The sequence below is a fragment of the Hippopotamus amphibius genome, chromosome 7, assembly GCF_030028045.1.
Source record: "Hippopotamus amphibius kiboko isolate mHipAmp2 chromosome 7, mHipAmp2.hap2, whole genome shotgun sequence".
Lineage (NCBI taxonomy): Eukaryota > Metazoa > Chordata > Mammalia > Artiodactyla > Hippopotamidae > Hippopotamus > Hippopotamus amphibius.
In genome coordinates, this window is record NC_080192.1 from 69,221,589 (window position 1) to 69,242,403 (window position 20,815).

A 20,815-nucleotide genomic window follows, 5' to 3' on the forward strand; every position below is an offset into this window, starting at 1 on the left:
GATCTGACGGGCCTCCTCACCTCTGGGCTTGAAACAGACTGAAGTCAATAGGGTAGATGTTCCCAGCCGGGACCCTGCCTCCATCCCCCTTTCCTGGACTTTCTTAAGAGCTTGGGGCGACCCACGTGCCCCACAGGCTGACTGGTGTTGTCCCCTGTGCAGTGGGTTTCAGAAGCACAGATGGTACGGTCAGAAGGAACCCCAGCTGGCGTGACTTACCCATTGTACAGGCAGGGACACCTGGGAATACATGATGCTTCCAAAACTCTGCTAGGGAAGAGGTCAGTGGTTCCCTTCACCCACAGTCCCCCTCCCACCACGCTGGGTTGTTCTCAAGCGAATCCTAGACATCGTATTTCATCTCATTCAGGACATTTTAAGATATCCTGATAGCCCTTTTTCATTAAAAGCTTAGAGCCTATTGAGGAAAAGGAAGGTATACAAGAGAGATGAGTAATGGCACAGTGAGCCCGTATGAATTCCAGGAATCATGAGACCAGCTTACAGTGGCAGAGCCCTTGGTAGTTCACAAAGCGATGTCATGTGCAGTTCTCAGGTGCCTGTCTCCCCACGTCCCTGTCTCCCCACGTCCCCTGGGGAGACAGGTGGGGATTGCTGTTTTACAATCTCTAGGCGAGAGCAGCGAGCAGCAGGGCCAGCCGTCTGGTGCAGGCCGCCCTGAGGGGTTCTGTGGCCAGTCACCAAGTCCTGAGCAGCCTGTAGAACAAGCCCCCCAGGGCCAGGCCAGGGTGCTGCCCGTTGCCCTCCAGACTCCAGGACCGCTCTGGACCGCCGAGTGCGGGGTGCAGGTGCCCTCTAGTGGTCAGTCACGGTGGAGGACGTGGCATCCCAGCACCCCCTGCTGCAAAGCTGGCGTGTCCCCTCCCAGCACAGCTGTCTCTCTTTAACTGTTTCAAATCTTTGCTCGGCCCCCACCCATCCTGTGGCATCCCCCAGCCAGTATCCTTCACATGCTCTCTACATATCTTCTAAAATCGACATCTACATTTTCGAGAAAGTGAATTCTCTTTAAAACCAGCACGTGGACTCTTTGAGTTTCCCATCCATCCTTCCTGTTGCACAGAGCAATCCAGCTCTGAAAAAGAAAATAAAAAGCCTGTGTCCAGCCCTCCTCCTCCTGCGATACGTTATCTTATTTCCTTTCTAATGTTCACCGCCCAGCTTCACACAAGAGCTAGACCTTCCATCTCCATCCGCGATCCGTTTGCCATCTAATATCTAAGTACAGTCATTTGCCCGACTTTTTCTCAACCCTCTGCTTCCTATAATTCTTTCATTGGCTCCAGGAGACTGTATTAATGTACATTATCAAGGTTTTTTGCCCTCTAAGCTCCATTTTCTTTCTAGATTCTTTTCCTTAAACAAATCAGCTATTCCTTCTCACTTATTAGCTCAGTGTAAATGACATGAAAATATCTGTAATCCCTAAACTCTAAACAAGGTTCTCTATCCGTAGCTCCCACTGCCAGGCAAACCTCCAGCCCTTTGCGGGTGTGTGTTCTACGGATATTAACTCAGCACTGCTGTGGAGCAGGGGCTCATGTTTTGTCTGAAAGTGGAGAAGCAGAAACAGTGGATTCATTACATTGTAGATAGCAAAATGGATCCTTTTCTAGTAAGCTGTATATCATCATACTCTGAACTCTAGCCTAGAAAAGCAGAAACAGGCCTCAAAAACTTAAAGAACATTCATGGGAGAAAACCTTAACTTTAACTTGAAATTCGTAGATTGGGAGAAGACCGCCATTCTCAAGTCCGAGCTTCTTGTTCTAACTTTTGAGATACACGTGTGTGTGTGTGTGCGCGCGCAGGCGCGCCCGCACACATGCGTGGGAGCCAGACCTGAGGTGCCTGGGGAGGATGTACGTGGGTTGGGGACTGTATAATAAAGTGGGTTTGAATCCCAGCTCCACCCCTTCCTACTTGTGCAGCTTCAGGAAATTACCTCATCTCTCTTTGCCTTGGTTTCCTCATCTATGAAACGGGAATTAGAAGAGAACTTGACCTCAGAGTTGTGTGAAAATGAGTCCATGCATTGTGATGAGTGTAGAATTGTACCTTGCACAAAATAAGCTTCAACAACTGCTTCTTGCTACTACCACCACCACCACCACCACCACCGCTAACACGGCTATTGCTAAGAGAGAGAAAGAACAATTAAAATACTGTTTATTTAGCAGACTAAGAGGTGATGAAGGCTTGAATTAGGTGCCAGCTCAAGTAGACACATTGCAAGGGTAACAGAGATCATGAGCCTATAGCATTTAGCATCTAATCTCCCAGGGATGTGATGTAATTGGCCTGGGGTGGGGCTGATATCTTAGTTTTCTAAGCTCCCTGGAAGATTCTAAGGGGCAGCCAGGCTTGAGAATCATTGCCCTCACCGCAAATCAGAGGCAAAAGGGAAGGAGGAGCCAGAGACCGTCCCGGTGTATTAGATGCAGGAATTTCTAGGCAGGAAGGCGTAAGCAGGTAAACAGGTTACCGGAAGTAGTCGGAGGTTTGGACGCTGGCTTTTTTATTAGAAAAATGAAAATACTTGATTATGAAATTCCTTTTGGAATCATGAGCAAAATATTTTAAGATGAGTTTGGCCCTGGGAGAAGGGCAAATGAAGGAAACAGCCTGCATACTTGGAGAGATGTAGTGAGTCAGATGTAGTGTTGAAGCTGCCTGCGAGGGAAATGTGTATAAACAAGCCGTAACTGGGCCAGGGTGGGGATGGAGTTAAGTGTTATTACCACTTGAATGTTTACGCCTGCAAAACAAGCTCTACAAGCTAAGTAATAATGTCTGATCGCTGCATGTAGACTGTTACCCAGACCCCTCACCATGGCCGCACGTGCCTGCTCTCCCTGTCATTCCCTCCACCCTCTCCCTGGAATGCTGTGCCCAACCACACGAAACAAAGAGATGTGCTTCCAGGATTCCAATCAAAGATGGGAATCTCGTCTGTTTTGTTCACGTGTTTACCCAGCACCTGTCGTAGTGCCTGGCACAGGGTAGGTACTTAGGAATCATTTGTGAATGGATAGAGAATCAGTGATCTGGGGAAAGGCAGATGTCCGCTTCTGAACCCCTCTCTGCCCCCTGAGTCTCATTCCTCTTCTCATTCAGCATTTGTAGTTTTTTTCTTTTTTTTTGGCCTCACTGCACGGCATGTGGAATATTGGTTCCCGGACCAGGGATCGAACCCACACCCCCCTGCAATGGAAGTGTGGAGTCTTAACCACCCAACCACCAGGGAAGCCCATAATGAAGTCATTTTTGAAACCAGGAAAGTAATGTGTGTGTGTGTGTAGAACACTTGGGAAAATGCCAAAGCACACAGAAAAAGACCTATAATCCCACAACCCACAAGCATTTTATTTCAGCCTCTTTTCTGTGTGTGTGCGCACCTGTAACTTGCTTTCTAGGAGATGACCGAATGCTTCTTTTAACCATAATGAACACCCTGTTTTAGCGCTAAGCTTTGGGCCACGCTCAGAAGCAAAGTACACGGCTTTGCATCCAATGACTGATGATCAAGGCAGGGCCTGGAAGCCCTCCTAAAGGGTGGCTGTCTCACTGCTCCGGCCTTGAGCTGAGAAGCCCGACTTTGCTGAGCATGCCAGTCCTCAATTTAAAAAGTTCATCGAAGCTTCCCTTTTTAAATTGTACAGTTTCTCCATCTTCTCATAAATATACCCGTGTAGACCCCAAAACTCCAAAGCTCATCGTATAGTCTGTTGCTTCTTCATTCTACCTCCAGTACTGATTTCAATTCCTACTACACAGTATTCACTTTTTATTTGAATATAAGTTTAAACTTCCAGAAAAATTGCAAGAATAATACAATGAACGTCCATATGCTTTTTATTCAGATACAGAAATTATGCCCCATCACTTGCCCTACCCCTCGCACTCTCTCTCTCCCTGTGTGTGTGTGTCACACACACACACACACACACACACACAGAGTATATATGAGTTTTTCTTAACAATTTTGCCAGTAAGTTGAAAACATTGTGTCCCTTTACTCCCAAATACTTTAGATGTATTTCTTAAGAACAAAGATAGTATCTTACAATGACCACAGTGCAGTTATAAAAATCGAGAAAGTAGCATTTCATATTATTATCTAACCCGCAATATATATTCAGATTTTGGTAAATGTCCCAGTAATGTCTGTTAAGCTGTGTATGTTTCCTGGTCCAGGTTCACCCCGGGATGACACATTACATTTCGTTGCCACGTCCTTTCGTCTCCTTTAATCTCACAGAGTTCCTCAGCTTTTGTTTTTCCTAAACTTGACATCTCTGGAGAAGTACAGACCAGCTATTTTGTAGAAAGTCCCTCCATTTGGGTTTGTCTGAGGTTTCCCTGTGGTTCGGTTCGGGTGGTGTGACCTTGGCAAGCGCACCACCGCACTGATGTGCCCCTCTCCGTGCCCATCAGGAGGCATGCCTACGATGTCCACTTGTCCTCGGTGTCGGCGGTGTTGGCTTTGATCATTTGATTAAGGTGGTGCCTGATGTGTGTTTCCTCTGTGAGGTTCCTCTTTCCCTTTGTAATTAATAAGCGCTCTGGAGGGAGAGGCTTTGAAGCTGCATAAATGCCCTGTTTCTCGTCAAACTTGCACGCATGATTCATGGCAGGCGCTGGTGATTGTATACCTCCATCATTCCTTTATTAGTTTCTGCTACTGAGATTCAGCTTTTGGGGAAACGTCACTTGTGTCTCCCAGCTCGATACTCTTAGTGTAGAGCAGAATGTACATTGTGGCAAGTTAAGTCCATGCACTGATGACACAGATGAAAAAGATGATGACAGAGAGAGGAGAGAAACTAAAAAATCAGCCTACAAATAGCATTCCTGAAGAGGAGACCACACAGCCAATAAAGACAACAGACAGTAAGAGAAGAAAGTGAAACTGGGCTTTAAAAACAAAAACTAGGGTCTTCCCTGGCGGTCCAGTGGTTAGGACTCCGAGCTTCCACTGCAAGGGGGTGTGGGTTCAGTCCCTGGTCAGGGAACTAAGATCCCACAAGGCACACAGCGCAGAAATTAAATAAATAAATACATACATACATAAATAAATACATACATACATACATAAAAATACAAACTTCTAGTGTATAGCTTGAAAGTGCTCACCTGAATTTTCTACAAAGTAAATGAAAATCGACCTTTACCTAGACACATCCTGGCAACAGTCTGAATTGTAGGGGTTTAATTTTTTTTTTCCTACAAGCATCTATGTAGTGAGGAAAAGGCCAGTGTCAAAGGAACAAAAATAAAGGTAAACTCAGGGTTCTCTTTTGCTGCCTTTAATGCCAGCAAACAGTATAAAAGGGAGAGTTTTGATAAGGAAAGATTTATTCAAAGAATTTTGTGCCCAGTCCAATTTGCAAAGACCTCAGAAATGTACCGCTGTTTCCAAGAAGGACCTGAAGCACATTCTAATCCCCTGCAGCATTTTCTCTCTGCTGCTGCCCTACAGAGACCCTGGATTTCTCTTCACATCTTCCTTGGCAATTTCCTGGCAGTCCAGTGGTTAGGGCTCAGCACTTCCACTGCAGAGGGCATGGGTTCAATCCCTGATTGGGGAAGTAAGATCCTGCAAGCCGCACGGTGCAGCCAAAAAGCAAAAAAAAAAAAAGAAAACCACTTCACATCTTTCAGAGCCTGCAGCGCACTGCTTGCTGCCTGTGAGGAGCTCAGAGAACATCTGTTAGTATGTTACTATAGGCTCTCATCCCGTCATTTCCTTCTCTGTGCTCCAGTCCACTGGCTTCCTTGAGGCTCCTCAAACACTCCGAGCATCCTGTCCACCTCAGAGGCACTGAGCTGGTGCCTTCTGCCAAACGCCCGTCCTTCTCATGCCCACACATCCCATCCCTGCTGCCTTTGTCTATTCATTCAAAAGTCATTTTCTCAAGAAAAAGGTCATTTTCTCATTGAGGCATTCGTTGGTCAGCCTGTGTAAATTATAACCTACACCCGTCTCACTTCTTTTTTTGTTTTAATGGATTTTTAAAATTAATTTATTCATTGGCTGCGTTGGGTCTTCATTGCTGGGCTTTCTCTAGTTGCAGCGAGTGGGGGCTACTCTTTGTTGTGGTGCTCGGGCTTCTCACTGCAGTGGCCTCTCTTGTGGAGCACAGGCTCTAGGTGTATGGGCTTCAGTAGTTGCGGCATGTGGGCTCAGTAGTTGTGGCACACGGGCTTAGTTGCTCCACAGCACGTGGGATCTTCCCGGACCAGGGCTCGAACCCATGTTCCCTGCATTGGCAGGCAGATTCTTAACCACTGCGCCACCAGGGAAGTCCCACCCACCTCACTTCTTATCTGCTGTTCCTGACTTGGTTTTTCTCGTTAGCATGTATCACTATCTAATATTTTAGTTATTTATTTATTTGACTTATTGTCTGTCTCTCCGATTAGAACATACGTACCACAAGGATAGGTATTTTTGTCTAAATAGACAAGATTCTCTAGTGCGTTCACGAGACCTAGAACAGTGCCTGGCAGCTAGTAGATGCAGCATAAACACTTGTCGTGGTCCGTATTTTCTGCATTTAGATCAGCCACGTCATCAGAGACTCAGGTTCTTTCCATCTCTGCTCTGTTGGCCTCCAGCCCTTTGGTTGCCCAACTCGGTGCCTGCTGTGTAGATGGTCGCCACAAACATTTACCCAATACGTAAGAGTGAATTTCCATTTCTCTCAATGGGGGAAAATTCTGTATAGGAGATATACTCATATGTTCAGATTTCCTTCCTTTAATGGATATGATGACAGAATTGGCAAAGAGCTTACATTTTGCCTTTAGAGTAGTATTTGTTAGAGACTGGTATGTGTGTGTGTGTACACACAGAGAGAATTGGAGTTTTCTTCCCTGAACTTTAATTAAGTTCCTATTTGCCCCTGCTTCTATTATATGTAAATACACCGCTGTGAGTAGACTGATATTTTAGGAACAATTCCAGCTTCCTCCCCGACCCCAAGTCCTACATTTAAGCATAGTCTCTTGAAAACAGTTCTGGCCCCATAAAAGAGAAGACTTCCTCAATCAGTAAACAGATGATTGATTATGGACAGAGCATATTTCTTAAACACATAAAATCAGGTACAGTTAGTGACCCAGTGCAGCTCTGAGGATCTTTAATTCAGATCAGGAAGAAAAGAAGATAGGAACTGAACACTGGGAGGCAGGAGGCTTTGTGAAGGCCTCAAACTGGTCACTGAGAGAAGCAGCCAGAGAAGCGTGGCAGGGCCTCATGGAAGGGTGGTGCGTGGAGAGGTGGCTGGTTCGTCTGTGCTGGAGTGTTGGCTTTACTTCGAGCTTGGAAGAAAGTCATGAACAGTAGAAGAGAGGATGCATCGCTTGCTCTGGACCAGGAGTTTCAAGGAGAACTTTGGCTTGGACCAACTCTAGAAACAGACTGAAATAGATGAGAAACACTTGAGCTGGGAAAGGGTTGCATGTGCGTGATGGGATGGAAGGATTCAGGTCCAAGGTGGCTCTGAGATGCTCTTCTTTGAATAAAACTGAACTCGGCTACCTCGCCTAGGGAACATCTGTGCCCTGGCTTGGGCGCGCACTTTGTACTGTACAGCGGGCTGTCCACTGAGAGGTGTGCAGTGGTTTTCAACATTCCTACCCTTGGCCTTGGGTTTATGCTGCAGACTTCCTGCCCCTGGAGGCAGCCCAGGAGCAAAAAAAGAGGGAACTTTTCTTGGGATGGTAGCCTTCAAGGAGAACTTTCCTCGAGGCAGCCCTAAGGAGAGCGATTTCTCCTCATCAGTCCCAGAGGCTGCATCTTCCCAGCCTGACCAAGGAGAAGTCTACCTTCCTCTTTCCTTCTGTGAACCCACCACCTTCCAGTCCATTTTCTAGACAATGACGCCACCTAATGGAATCAGTAATAACTCATGGAATGTTGAAGTGAGGAGACCTGCAGTTTCTAATATAACCCACACATCCCTGCTTTGTACTTAACTGCCACCCATTCGGTGCTGTTTGCCAGTTTCTGATGAAGCCAAACTCAACAGCGCATGCCAGTGGGGATTTCATAGTAACATTAAGTATTTTAAGACGGCTCTGTGTACATACAGCCAGTCATCACATAGTACACGTGAAATATATGACAATCTTATTTGTCAATTATATCTCAGTAGAGCTGAAAATTTTAACTTAAAAGAAAGGTGGCTATTGGGAGTTCCGTGTCGGTCCAGTGGTTAGGACTCGGCGCTTTCACTGCCGTGGCCTGGGTTCAATCCCTGGTCGGGGAACTAAAACCCCGCAAGCGACACAGCATGGCCAAAAATGAAAAAAGAAAAGAGAGAGAGAGAGAAAGGTGTCTATAAATGATGTAAATAAAAAACAGATGCACAAGAAGTCTAAATGAATAGAGAGGGACTTCCCTTGTGGTCCAGTGGTTAAGACTCTGCACTTCCATTGCAGGGGGCATGGGTTTGATCCCTGGTCAGGGAACTAAGATCCCACGTGCTGTGCAGTGCGGCCTAAATAAATAAATAAATGGAGATATGCCAAAATGACAATAGTGACTGGGCTAAGCTAATGTGATTGTGGGGTTTTTTGTTGGGTTTTGTGTGTGTGTGTGTGTGTGTGTGTAATTGTGTTTTATAAATGTTTTATAATATAGTTTGTTTTTCTTTCTTAGGAAATTTGTGTTCATCATAAGTATATTTTTAAGTAGGTAATAATTAAAGTTGGAGAATACAGAAAGGGAAACAAACCAAAAAAACACCAGTAGAGAACAAACATATGGACACCAAGTGGGGAAAGCGGGGAGGGTTGAGGGGGGAAAGGAATTGGGAGATTGGGCTACCAAATTGTACACTCTAAATATATGCAGTTTATTGTAAAAAATAAAAAAATAAGGAAATTTTTTAAAAATTTTAAGAAAAAGAAAAGAAAAGCTATTGTCACATAGAAACTTATAAAATCTTTATGAAAACCTTGAGTCAGGACTGGCCTAGGACAAGGAATGGCAGACTACAGCTTGCTGGCTAAATTTGCCTTCCCTCTGTTTTGATAAATAAAATTTTATTGGAACACAGAAGAAAAAAAAAAACCACCAAAATCACCTATAGCCCCACCAGTCAAATATACCTACCGTTTACATTTTGGTGTGCTTCTAGTCTTTTTTTTTTAATCATAGAATTGATATGTTTTTTAAAAATTGTAATCATTCTATGTAATTCTTTTATCATTTACTATCACTTTAGTAATCATTCTATTGCTTTTATGATACTAAAACTTGCCCTTTAGACAAAGCTGTTTCCAGGAGACCTCAGTGCGTCATTTAGTTGCATCAGGATCCTAGAAATCTGTTTTTTGGGGGGGAGGGGGTATAGTTGCTTTGCAATGTTGTATGTATATAGTCCTAGAAGTCTGACCTTAAAATAATCTTTTATACTCTTATTTGTGCTATATGTTCATGTACTTGGAGTCCTCTGCAAAAGCCAGTAAGGCAACAGGTGAAAACAGTAAGAAGAAAATAATTTTAGAATTTATTGCGCAAGGTCAACCGAGCCCATTGAGGGAGGTGACAGCACGTTGTTGAAGGCGAGGTATCAGCAGGGCCCAGCTGTGTGCCAGCGCCACCTACTGGTTGTGGCTATGAACCGTCTGAATTCTCGCTCTCACTTTTAAGGGTCTGGGAGCCGGACCCCTGGGTTGAGGGCTTTGCACCAGGACTCTGCCTCTCATCTCTGCTTAGCCTACTGAAAATGGAACAAGATTAGTGTCAGCACACGAATACCTAGGAGTAGCTTGCGTGATGAACACCAAAGGGGCACCGAGTAAAAGGCAAAAGGGGCTCGTGGAATCTATGAAATGAAATATTCACCTGGAAAGACAGCATTTTGGAATTCTGGCCCCTGAGATACCACCAAATCATCATCCTCTTTTTTAATAAATCTCTTCTCCACTTGTAACTCATTTACCTTATTATCCAAAAAAAAAATGTATGTCAGTCCTTTCTCTGACATGTTTTGATTAGGCTGTCGGGGTGGCAGGGAGTGCAAGAGAAGACACCCTGGTTTGTTGTTAGGACTTAAAGGGCTGATAGGGATCCAGTTCTGCCACTGACTAGCTCTGTGATTCAGGCTCAGTCGCTCAGTCTTTCCTTACTCACTTTCCTCACTCCTCACGTGAAGACAATCATAGCTTCCTTGCTAGGTTATAATAAGGGTGGGAGCCATTTTTGTAATAAAAATCCTTATTGTTAAGTCAGAGTATGTTAAAACAACTAAAAATTAATTCAGTTTACTAATTCCAGGACACACAAGTTTTTTCCCTTTCTTGACATTTCTGAAATCGGGTTGTGTTGGTGACATGCCAGCGTTTTTGCTTTCTTAACAGTTATGTAAAACGTGCTCCTTACACGCGCTGGTGTTTTAAATGAAATGTAGTTATTAGGTCAGCAGAGTGTTTGAAACTCTCCAGGGAGAAACGTTTTAAGTGCTCTTGGTGGTGTCTGTAAACCCTGAACATGGCAACGGGTTATATGAGGTCTAATGGTGACAATTCCCTCACCGCTCTGTTCCCAGTCTCAGACTTGAACCCATGAGCTACTCTTTCTAGGAAGTTTATTTGGAAAGCGTTTGTGGAGGGACTTCCCTGGCAGTCCAGTGGTTAGGACTCAGCACTTCCATTGCTGGGGGCACGGGTTTGATCCCTAGTCTGGGAACTAAGAGCCCGCCTACAGCACAGTGCGGCCAAAAAGAAAAAGAAAGAAAAAAAAACTGAAAAGGGAAGGATGTGTCCTAAATTCACTGAGGTTATACAGAGCACGGTTCCTAATGCAGCAGCCTGTAGCATTTAGCTCCACACAGCACACATGAAGTGAGTAATGGTGGGCTGTCTGAAGAGGGCACATAGGAGGGCGGGTGTAATCCTTCCTCTGATTCTGTTGGTTCTTTCTCTGCTGTATAGACTGCTGCTTTCTCTCAAGTACCCTTCGAGGGCTGAATGAGATGTTGCATGGAAAATACCTGGTACATATTCGACTCAGTAAATAACCACAGGTTTTTTCAGGCATACCACGTTTTATTGCGCTTCACTTCACTGTGCTTTGCAGATATTGCGTTTTTTATGAATTGAAGGTTTGTAGCAGTCTGGCATCCGGCATGTCTGTCGGCATCATTTTTCCAACAGCCTTTGCTCACTTTGTGTCTCCAGATCACATTTTGGTAATTCTCGCAATATTCCAAACTTTTTCATCATTATTATATTTGTTATGCTGATCTGTGTGGTCTTTGATGTTACTATAGCAAAAAGATTACAGCTCACTAAAGGCCCACATGCTGGTTAGCATCTTTTCACAATAAAGTATTTTTAATTAGGATATGTATATTTTTTTAGGCATAATGCTATTGCACACTTAACAGACTACAGTACAGTGTAAACATAACTTTTATATGCACTGGGAGGGACTTCTCTGGCAGTCCAATGGTTAAGACTCCTCGTTTCCACTGCAGGGGGTGTGGGTTCAATCCCTAGTTGGGGAACTAAGATCCCGCATGCTGCCAAGCGCAGCTAAAAAAAAAAATTTATATATATATATATATATATATATGGGCTTCCCTGGTGGCACAGTGGTTGAGAATCCGCCTGCCAAAACAGGCGACACGGGTTCAAGCCCTGGTCCGGGAAGATCCCACATGCCGCGGAGCAACTAAGCCCATGTGCCACAACTTCTGAGCCTGCGCTCTAGAGCCTGCGAGCCACAACTATTGAGCCTGAGTGACACAACTACTGAAGCCCACAGGCCTGGAGCCCATGCTCCACAACAAGAGAAGCCACCGCAATAAGAAGCCTGTGCATCGCAATGAAGAGTAGCCCCCACTCTCCCCAACTACAGAAAGCCTCCGCACAGCAATGAAGACCCAATGCAGCCAAAAATAAATTTAGTTAATTAAAAAAAAAAAAAAAATATATATATATATATATATATATATATATATATATATATATGCGCACTGGGAAACCAAAAACTTCATGTGATTCACTTTACTGCAAATAAAGCAGTATCTCTGAGGTCTGCCTGTGCTCTCCATCTCCTTGGCAACTGTCTCTAGTGTTTTTCTCTCTATCTTCCAGTCTAATAAAGTTCCTGTTGTTCAGCACCCACATCACATGCATCCGTTGACGCCCCTCATCACCTACAGCAACGACCACTTCTCCCCTGGCTCCCCTCCCACACACCTCTCCCCAGAGATCGATCCAAAGACAGGTGAGTTGGCTGCTGCTCAGGCCGGACCAGGTACAGAGCTCCAGTGGGGGCGGGCTTTTCTTCTCGGGGAATATTTTCAGCCCTGGAATCAGGCAAACCTGGGTTCAAACCATGTCCCCAACTCTCAAGAGTCTGTGACCTTGCTCACTAACTTTAGCCTTTTCAGTTTTTTCATCAGTGCCTTATGTGTCCCTTCTGTGTCGTTGGGTCATTGTGAGGATAAAGGAAATTAAATGAGTTAGTGCACAGGGCCTGGCCCCACAGCGGGCATTTGGTGTTACTCTGCCACTGCTTCTTTTACTTTGGAATCAAACTCTCAAAACTTTAAGATTGGGGGGCTTCCCTGGTGGCGCAGGGGTTAAGAATCCACCTGCCAATGCAGGGAACACAGGTTCCATCCCTGGTCCGGAAAGATCCCACATGCCACGGAGCAACTAAGCCCGTGCGCCACAACTGCTGAGCCCATGTGCTGCAGTTATTGAAGCCTGCATACCTGGAGCCTGTGCTCTGCAACAAGAGAAGACACCGCAATGAGAAGCCCACGTACTGCAACAGAGAGTAGCCCCCACAAAGACCCAATGCAGCCAAAAAGAAAGAAAGAAAGAAATATTTATTTATTTTTTTGAAAACAAACTGGAAAGGAAAAAAAATCTCCTTTGACTTTGAACTCCAGCCCAGCTGCAGGCTGTACCTCCCTAAACCAAAACCTATGCCCTAAACTGAACACACTCAAGTAAACAGTCAAGTGTAGCTGTAAAGTAGTAGACTGAATTGGCTTTTTTTTTTCAACTTCCTCACCCAAACTCTCCATCCCATCTGGAGCCACAGTCTTCATAAAATTCCCATAGAGTTGCCATGGCTCAAAGCATTTTTGAAGATATCCCAACCACTACAAGTTACCGATAATAAGGAGGACAGATGCAGAACAGAAACCCAAAGTTTATTTTTTCCATGAATGAAGCAGCTTTTCTCGCTGATGACTCTGGAGACATCTTGGGTCTCTCAGCGCAAGACTTCCTGCCTGTGTCTTGAACGATTCCTATGTGAGCAACTGGAAGTTACTGGTGACAGAGAGCAGGGATAATGAAAGAAAGGGCCTTCCAAGCTCCAGATCACCTGGGGACATAGCCTCCCGTTTGATGTTATTTTAAGGTGTTAAGGTAGGACCGGGGAACCGTCTGACACATCTCTCTTTGGAAGCAGGAATCCCCCGGCCCCCTCACCCACCGGAGCTGTCTCCGTATTACCCACTGTCTCCCGGAGCTGTCGGGCACATCCCCCATCCCCTCGGCTGGCTCGTCCCGCAGTAAGGAAACGCACAGCCTTTCTTACCCTCCCTCCTTCCTTATGCCAAGCTCTGTCTTCTGTACTTCCAGCCTATCCTGGGGGTCCGTATGCAGATGCCCTACCCCCCACACGGAACCCTCTCACCAAAGACCGGGACTCCGACCTCCCTGCTCTCCCCAGGGCAGCATCCTCTCAACTTTTACTTCCAACTTCCTACTTCCTGCCTTTTACTAATCATCCTTTCTTCCCAACCCCCTCTCCTTCCCTGTCCTGAACGTTCCTGTTTTAGCCAATTTGCTAACCAGATTTCCTTGCTCCTGGCGCTTATAGGCAAGGACAGCCCATGTACTCCCTTCCTCCCGGTGGCTTCCGGCACCCCTACCCTGCCCTCGCCATGAACGCCTCGATGTCCAGGTGAGTCCTGGGACCGGGGCTGTGAGCAATAAGTAGCAGTGCAGGGAAAGTTTGTCTACCAGCGTCTCTGCCGTTTCCGACCATTACACAGCTTTCTCTTGGCAGTAAGCAAGCAGGCAGGCACTCACCTCTCCTCCCGCCTCTCTGATAAGGTGGGGATGGAGACCACAGGCTCAGCTCACTCTTGCCCCATCTCCCTAAGAGAAACATTTCAAAGCCCTCGTGGTCAGCCCTCCAGTACATCCCCCCATGGGTTGGGCTTTGTGGCACTGAAGCATTTTGAGTACGTCACACTGAAGCCAGTGGCTGGGAGGAGATTAATTTTTCCCAAAATGATGTCAGGACAGGGGACAGTAAAAGGGGATTTCTGTCTCAGGGACCGATCTACCTGACAGTGTTTCCACCAATGACGAAGTGCAACCCACAGCATAAGCCGTTCTTTTCCCCGTGTACCCTGCCTCCAACCCGCTGCATCTTCTCTTTGTGCTTTTCATCCTTCCTGCTTTTAGCACCAGATGTAGGAACCCTGTGCATTTGTGAGGGAGTGGTGGTTTGTTGGGTGTTTCCCAAACTGCGTTCTGTCGAGGCCAAGGAATGGCTTTCCGTTGCTGCGACTCTGCCACAGCAGAGGTGTCTGCAGGCCTCTGCGTCGAGGCTGGGAGCCACCACATCCTCTGTGGGTGACGAGCCTTCAGCCTGAATCCCTCTGTTGTCTTTGTTTCCCCCGGTACGTCCATAGCCTGGTTTCCAGTCGCTTCTCCCCTCACATGGTGGCTCCGGCCCATCCTGGTCTGCCCACCTCAGGGATCCCCCACCCTGCCATCGTCTCCCCCATCGTCAAGCAGGAACCGGCGCCCCCCAGCCTGAGCCCGGCCGTGAGCGCGTGAGTAGCAGGCAGCCTGACTGGGGGGCAGGGCGGGCAGACTCTGAGCAGCGAGTGCCGTTGATTTCTCTCCTGGTGGCATTCAGCTGGCGGCCCGGCAGCTCCCTCGGCCACACCCTCCCCCTTGGGAACTGTTCCCTCGGTCCCCCGGACTTCCCATCCTCTCAGAGACACCGTGCATCTCTTCTCACATTAAGGACAGTTTACAATCAGGACTTTGAGGCTGAGAGGGAACCTGAGAGGGCTTTTAGTTTCCTTCCCCGCCCTCCCTATACACTTGAAAGTTGTAAGGCCCCAGAAAGGAGAATTTTCTCAAGGTCACACAGCTGACTCGGAGCTGAGCCCAGCACCAAGGCCCGTGCCTTGTCCCCTGTGCCATAGAGATGGCGGGAAAGCCAAGGTCAGTGCCCCGTGGCCAAGGAGAGCCCCGCCCTCTGTTTCTGCCTACAGTGCCCTGCCCCCTCCTCCTCCTCCCCTGGGGCCAGTGCATCCCAGCTCTCACCGCCACCCTCTGCTCCTTCCCCAGGAAGTTGTCCTTTCCTAGAATGTGGCCAGAGTTCAGTTAAAGGCTAGGAACGGGGTGCTCAGGCAATAAAAGCAGCCCCAGGCCACTTGCGTTACCAGCCAAGTGGCTCATCCGCCCTCCCCAGAGGCAGGCAGCCCTTAGCCTCCTTGAGAGATGACAGCTGACACCAGCTAACCTACAGCCTTGTGACTTCCCAGGAAATCGCCCGTCACGGTGAAAAAAGAGGAAGAAAAGAAACCCCACGTGAAGAAGCCTCTTAATGCCTTCATGTTATACATGAAGGAGATGAGGGCCAAGGTGGTGGCCGAGTGCACGCTGAAGGAGAGCGCCGCCATCAACCAGATCCTGGGGAGGAAGGTAAGGCCTGCCCTCGCGCTCGGGCTGTGCGGCTCAGCGGCCCCGCGCTCACCGCGCTGTCCTCGCCGGTCCCCTCTCCCACAGTGGCACAACCTGTCCCGAGAAGAGCAGGCCAAGTACTACGAACTGGCCCGGAAGGAGCGGCAGCTTCACTCGCAGCTCTACCCGACCTGGTCAGCGCGGGACAACTACGTACGTGCCCGCTCGGACCCCAGGAGCCCCTCTGCGAGAGGAAGAGGGGCGGGAGCGCATCTCTCCACTGACAGAGGACCCTTAAGGCCAAGGAGAAGTCTCTGTTTCTCTAGCAGTGACGACGGCACTTTAATTCTCAGGAGGGCAGCAGGGCCATGGTTCTGGTGTCCTGAGGACAGGCTGGAATTGGTGCCTGTCCCACGGGACGTGGACTCAGCCTTTCGTTCCCTCATTCGGGGTGCAGTGTGAGCCGTGTGCTAGCTCTGTGGTCCGTGTCTCTGGCCAAGGGTTCCCATCCGCGTTTCTGATAACTCCCTGAAACCGGGCAGGTTTTTGTATCTTTGTTCTTTCTTCCCAGCCCCCCACCACCCGCCTACACCGTGTGGGGCACGTGGGATCTTAGTTCCCCAACCGGGGATCGAACCCGCACCCTCAGCCGTGAACGCGCAGAGTCCTAACCACTGGACCACCAGGGAAGTCCCTGGTTGTATGCTCTTACTTGCTTTCTTTCTGCTAAGAGGCTTCACAGCTGCGTTAGATTCTCAGGGAGACCCAGGACCCCTCAGAAAAGATCGGGAACCTCACGCCGTTCTAGGGAGAGAAATGGGAAAGTGATTCTGAAGGGAAAGAATGAGGCCTTCCGAGAAATCCAGGATGCCCGAGAGGGAGGGGAGGGATCCGTAGGGCAGGGAGGCAGCCTTCCAGGAAGGCTCACTCTGCCTCCTTGTGAGGCCGCTGTGCGGAGTGTGATCTGAGCGCCCAGTACAGTCGATGTCCTTTCTCCCTGCTTCGTAGTGGGGAGTCCCCCAGAAAAGCCGGTTATTCTGTCTCTGGTTATCTCTTCCTTTGGCCATATCTTTCAGGGTAAGAAAAAGAAGAGGAAGCGAGAAAAGCAGCTGTCCCAGACCCAGTCCCAGCAGCAAGCCCAGGAGGCAGACGGTGAGTCTTCAGGAGGGCCCTGCATCTTCACTTCTTTTTCCCACTGTCTCAGCTACACCTGCTGGTGCCTTGTACCTGGGTCTCTGATGGGCACAGTGTCAATCCTGTATTATAATAGCTGCCATTTTCAAGGCATCGGCCTCATGTACACTCAAGGGGGTGCTATTATTATCCCGTTTTGGGAGGTGATCAGTTAAGAGGCTCAGAAGAGTGGAAGGATTTTCCCAGTCACTCTGCTTGTTCAATGGTGGAGGTAGGACTTGGTCTAGCACTTTGTCACTTGGAAGGCGCTTTTCAGTTTAGTTGAGTTGCGTCTTATTTGAGGGTTAGGTTCTAAAATCAATGCACAAGGTAAGAACTGAATGTCACTGAAATGACCCTTGAAATTCCCTTAGGAAGGCGGCCCGTTATAGATTAATATACCACCTTTCAGTGAATCCAATAGAATCTGGTTTTCCTACAATGTTTGCTTGGTTGAATATCAGAAATAATCGTTTGCTTGGATTAGGGGGGCCCCTTTGTGCCACAAATATGTACTGTATCTTTTTACACCAGAATCACACCCAGCACAGAGATGCTCACACCGTGACCAGTATTTTAGCCAAGCCTCTCATCTCATGCTCACTCCAGGACAGCGTAGAACTTGTTTAGTTCCATCTAAAGTGGGTTTGTTTGTTTGGTTTTGGTTTTGTCTTTGTTTTTTCTTCCACACCACGCGGCTTGTGGGATCTTAGTTCCCTGACCAGGGATCGAACCCATGCCCCCTGCAGTGGAAGCATGGAGTCCTAACCACTGGACTGCCAGGGAATTTTCCTGAAGTGCTTTTTATCATCTTTTTTTCCATCTCCTTTCCTATCTTTCTAATATCTGTATAATTTGTGTATTCATCGCCATAGGAGTACATTTAAGTTAACTCTATATCAATACATGATGCAAAATCCACTGTATACCATGCTGCTTAGCAGGTACTATGCTATCTCTGACAGGACCATAAACCAAAGATTTTAAAGCAAATGGAGGGTTTCCCTGGTGGTGCAGTGGTTAAGAATCTTCCTGCAAATGCAGGGGCCACAGGTTCGATCCCTGGGCCAGGAAGATCCCACATGCCGCAGAGCAACTAAGCTCATAAGCCACAACTGCTGAGCCCACGTGCTGCCACTACTGAAGCTCGCGTGCCTAGAGCCGGTGCTCTGCAACAAGAGAAGCCACCACACTGAGAAGCCCTCGCACCGCAATGAAGAGTAGCCCCCACTCGCCACAACTAGAGAAAACCCTTGCACAGCCACAAAGATCCAATGCAGCCAAAGATAATTCATTCATTCATTCATTCATTAAAAAATAAAAATAAAGCAAATGGAGTGGAGATCCATCCCCAGAATGATGAGATTTAGGCAGGAAGACGATGACATGATAGGCTGAGCTCTTTTCCCTCCAGACAGATACTGAATGCGTCGTTGGCATTTTGGCATTGCCTCTTCTCTGGGCTCTGGGCGTCCTGAAAGCCACAGCCGTCATTTCAGGCCCTCCCTGTACTCATTCTTGTTTCCAGAGTGTGTAGCTGGGCTTCCTCGGCAACCTCCACCTCACCCGGCACTCCTCGCGGCTAACTCTTTCTTGCGTTTTTTTTTTTTCCCCCTAGGTGCTCTGGCCTCCAAAAGCAAGAAGCCATGTGTCCAGTACCTGCCCCCGGAGAAGCCCTGCGACAGCCCTGCCTCCTCCCACGGCAGCATGCTGGACTCCCCAGCCACCCCCTCCGCGGCCTTGGCCTCCCCGGCTGCCCCGGCCGCCACCCACTCGGAGCAAGCCCAGCCCCTCTCCCTCACCACCAAGCCAGAGACCCGGGCCCAGCTGGCCCTCCACTCGGCTGCCTTCCTGTCGGCGAAGGCTGCCGCCACCTCCTCTGGCCCGATGGGCAGCCAGCCCCCGCTGCTGTCCCGGCCCCTCGCCCTGGGCTCCGTGCCCACAGCTCTGCTCACGTCCCCCCCTTCCTTCCCAGCCACGCTCCATGCCCACCAGGCCCTGCCCGTGCTCCAGGCCCAGCCTCTTTCCTTGGTCACCAAGTCTGCCCACTAAGCTGCCCCCTGACCTATGCAGGCTGTCACGTGACTCGTCAAGTAGTAATGAAGCAGAAGAGAGAGAAAAAAAAGGAAACTTTATTGGTCAATATTTGACCACTCTGGACTGTTCTGTAAAGTGACTGGTAACAGCAGCACTTTACATTTTGTAGATGTAACCGGTAGCTGATCTTAAGGCTTTTTTAAAAAACAAAACAAAGAAAAAAAAAATCTTTAAACAAACGAGAACTGAAAAAGTAGTGTGTTGTTCTTCCTGTATGTGCAGCGGTGGATGGACCTGGGCAGAAGGCACCTCTGCCTCTACCTCCCGGACTCTCTGCCCGCCTCCCTCTTCCCATCGTCCCCCAGTGGCCCGGCTTCCCCTACCCGGCCTGCGTGGTAGCCGTTGCTGCCACGTCCAGCCCACAGCCTCTTCATCTGCGTCCCATTCTGGACATTCCCTTTCCCTCAGCCCACGTTTTTCTCCTTTGCTCAGCTCCGTGGGTTCTTGCCTTCATCTTCATCCTCTGCCCAGTGTAAGGCTGTCACCATGTGAGAAGACACCTTGGCCTTGTTTGTCTCCACCAGTGGCCCTAACCCCCGAGCCTCTGGCTGTCGGTAGGGGGAAGAGGTCCTCTGCAGTGGTTCCTCCCTGCATTTAAAGGGACTCAAGGTGCCTGCCACTTCCTCAGCGAAGAAGCCTGTGTTCCACCCTCTTACCAGTCGAGATGCCCCCTCACAGCCCTGGTGTGGCAGACGGGACCTGGCTCTGAGGTCTGGCGCCTGTCACCTGGGTCCGTGCTAGCACGATCGGCCAAAGCTCTAAAGACCCTCCTCCCTCTCCCATCACCTCACATGCTTCTTCTGTGTGTATTTCTTTTCATTTTTATGGGGGATTTTTTGGAGCAATTTAAACTCCCAGTTGTTTATTTTCACAAAAGAAAATAAAATTGCAGTTGCAAGACCTTTTCTGAGTATTTTAGTCCTTTTGTTGAATCAAGTCCCCTCCTCACACCAAGCCCTGTGCAAGATTTTTGCAGATGTCCAAAGGAGGAATGCCGCTTACTGCAATGGGATATAAATTATGCCTGGCACGACAAGAAAAATCCAACCCAGTTTCCAGCCTCGAACGGGCACAGGCTAGTCAGTATAGATTACTGAGATCCAAAGGGGTGAATCTTTTTATTTTCCTTTTGTCTTGTAATTGCCAAGATGGGAGGGGTGTCCTTGGGTTGCTTTGCATATATCTAGCATTGCAATTAATTTTTATTGTTGTTACAGCTTTATTGAGCTATAATTCACATAACATACAATTCACCCGTTTAAAGTGTGCGATTCAGAACTTCCCTGGTGGCGAAGCCGTTAAGAACCCGCCTGCTAATGCAGGGGACACGGGTTCAAGCCCTGGGCGGGGAAGATCCCACGTGCCGCAGAGCAACTAAGCCTGCATGCCACAACTGCTGAGCCCAAGCACCGCAACTACTGAAGCCTGTGCGCCTATAGCCCATGCTCTGCAGCAAGAGAAGCCACCACACTCAGAAGCCCATGCACCATAACGAAGAGTAGCCCCCACTCGCCGCAACTAGAGAAAGCCTGCATGCCGCAACAAAGACCCAATGCAGCCAATAAATAAATAAATAAATCTTAAAAATAAAAATAAAATTTAAAAAATAAAATGTACAATTCGATGATTTTGAGGGTGTTCAAAGTTGTGTACCCATCATCACACCGGACTTTAGAACATTTTCATCACTTCAAAAAGAAACCCCACACTCTTTAGAACTTACCCTCCACTTCCTCCCTCTCACACCGCCACCCCCACCTCCAGCCCTAGACAACCATGAATCTACTTTCTGTCTCTGGATTTGTCTGTTCTGACATTTCATTTAAATGGA

At 48.0% G+C, this 20,815-nt stretch overlaps 1 protein-coding gene across 2 annotated transcripts in view; it reads left to right on the top strand.

Annotated features, from left to right (window-relative positions):
• TCF7L1 (transcription factor 7 like 1) overlaps positions 1–19,881 on the top strand; it is a 174,563-nt gene extending 154,682 nt beyond the window's left edge. For both annotated transcript variants that reach the window (XM_057742110.1, XM_057742111.1), the window contains 8 exons: positions 12,136–12,268; positions 13,472–13,574; positions 13,886–13,969; positions 14,709–14,852; positions 15,576–15,735; positions 15,820–15,927; positions 16,791–16,866; positions 18,506–19,881. In XM_057742110.1, coding sequence (XP_057598093.1) covers positions 12,136–12,268; positions 13,472–13,574; positions 13,886–13,969; positions 14,709–14,852; positions 15,576–15,735; positions 15,820–15,927; positions 16,791–16,866; positions 18,506–18,939 — 1,242 coding nt within the window. In that variant the 3' untranslated portion in view covers positions 18,940–19,881. The remainder of the gene's footprint in view (positions 1–12,135; positions 12,269–13,471; positions 13,575–13,885; positions 13,970–14,708; positions 14,853–15,575; positions 15,736–15,819; positions 15,928–16,790; positions 16,867–18,505) is intronic.
• Positions 19,882–20,815: the final 934 nt, after the last annotated feature.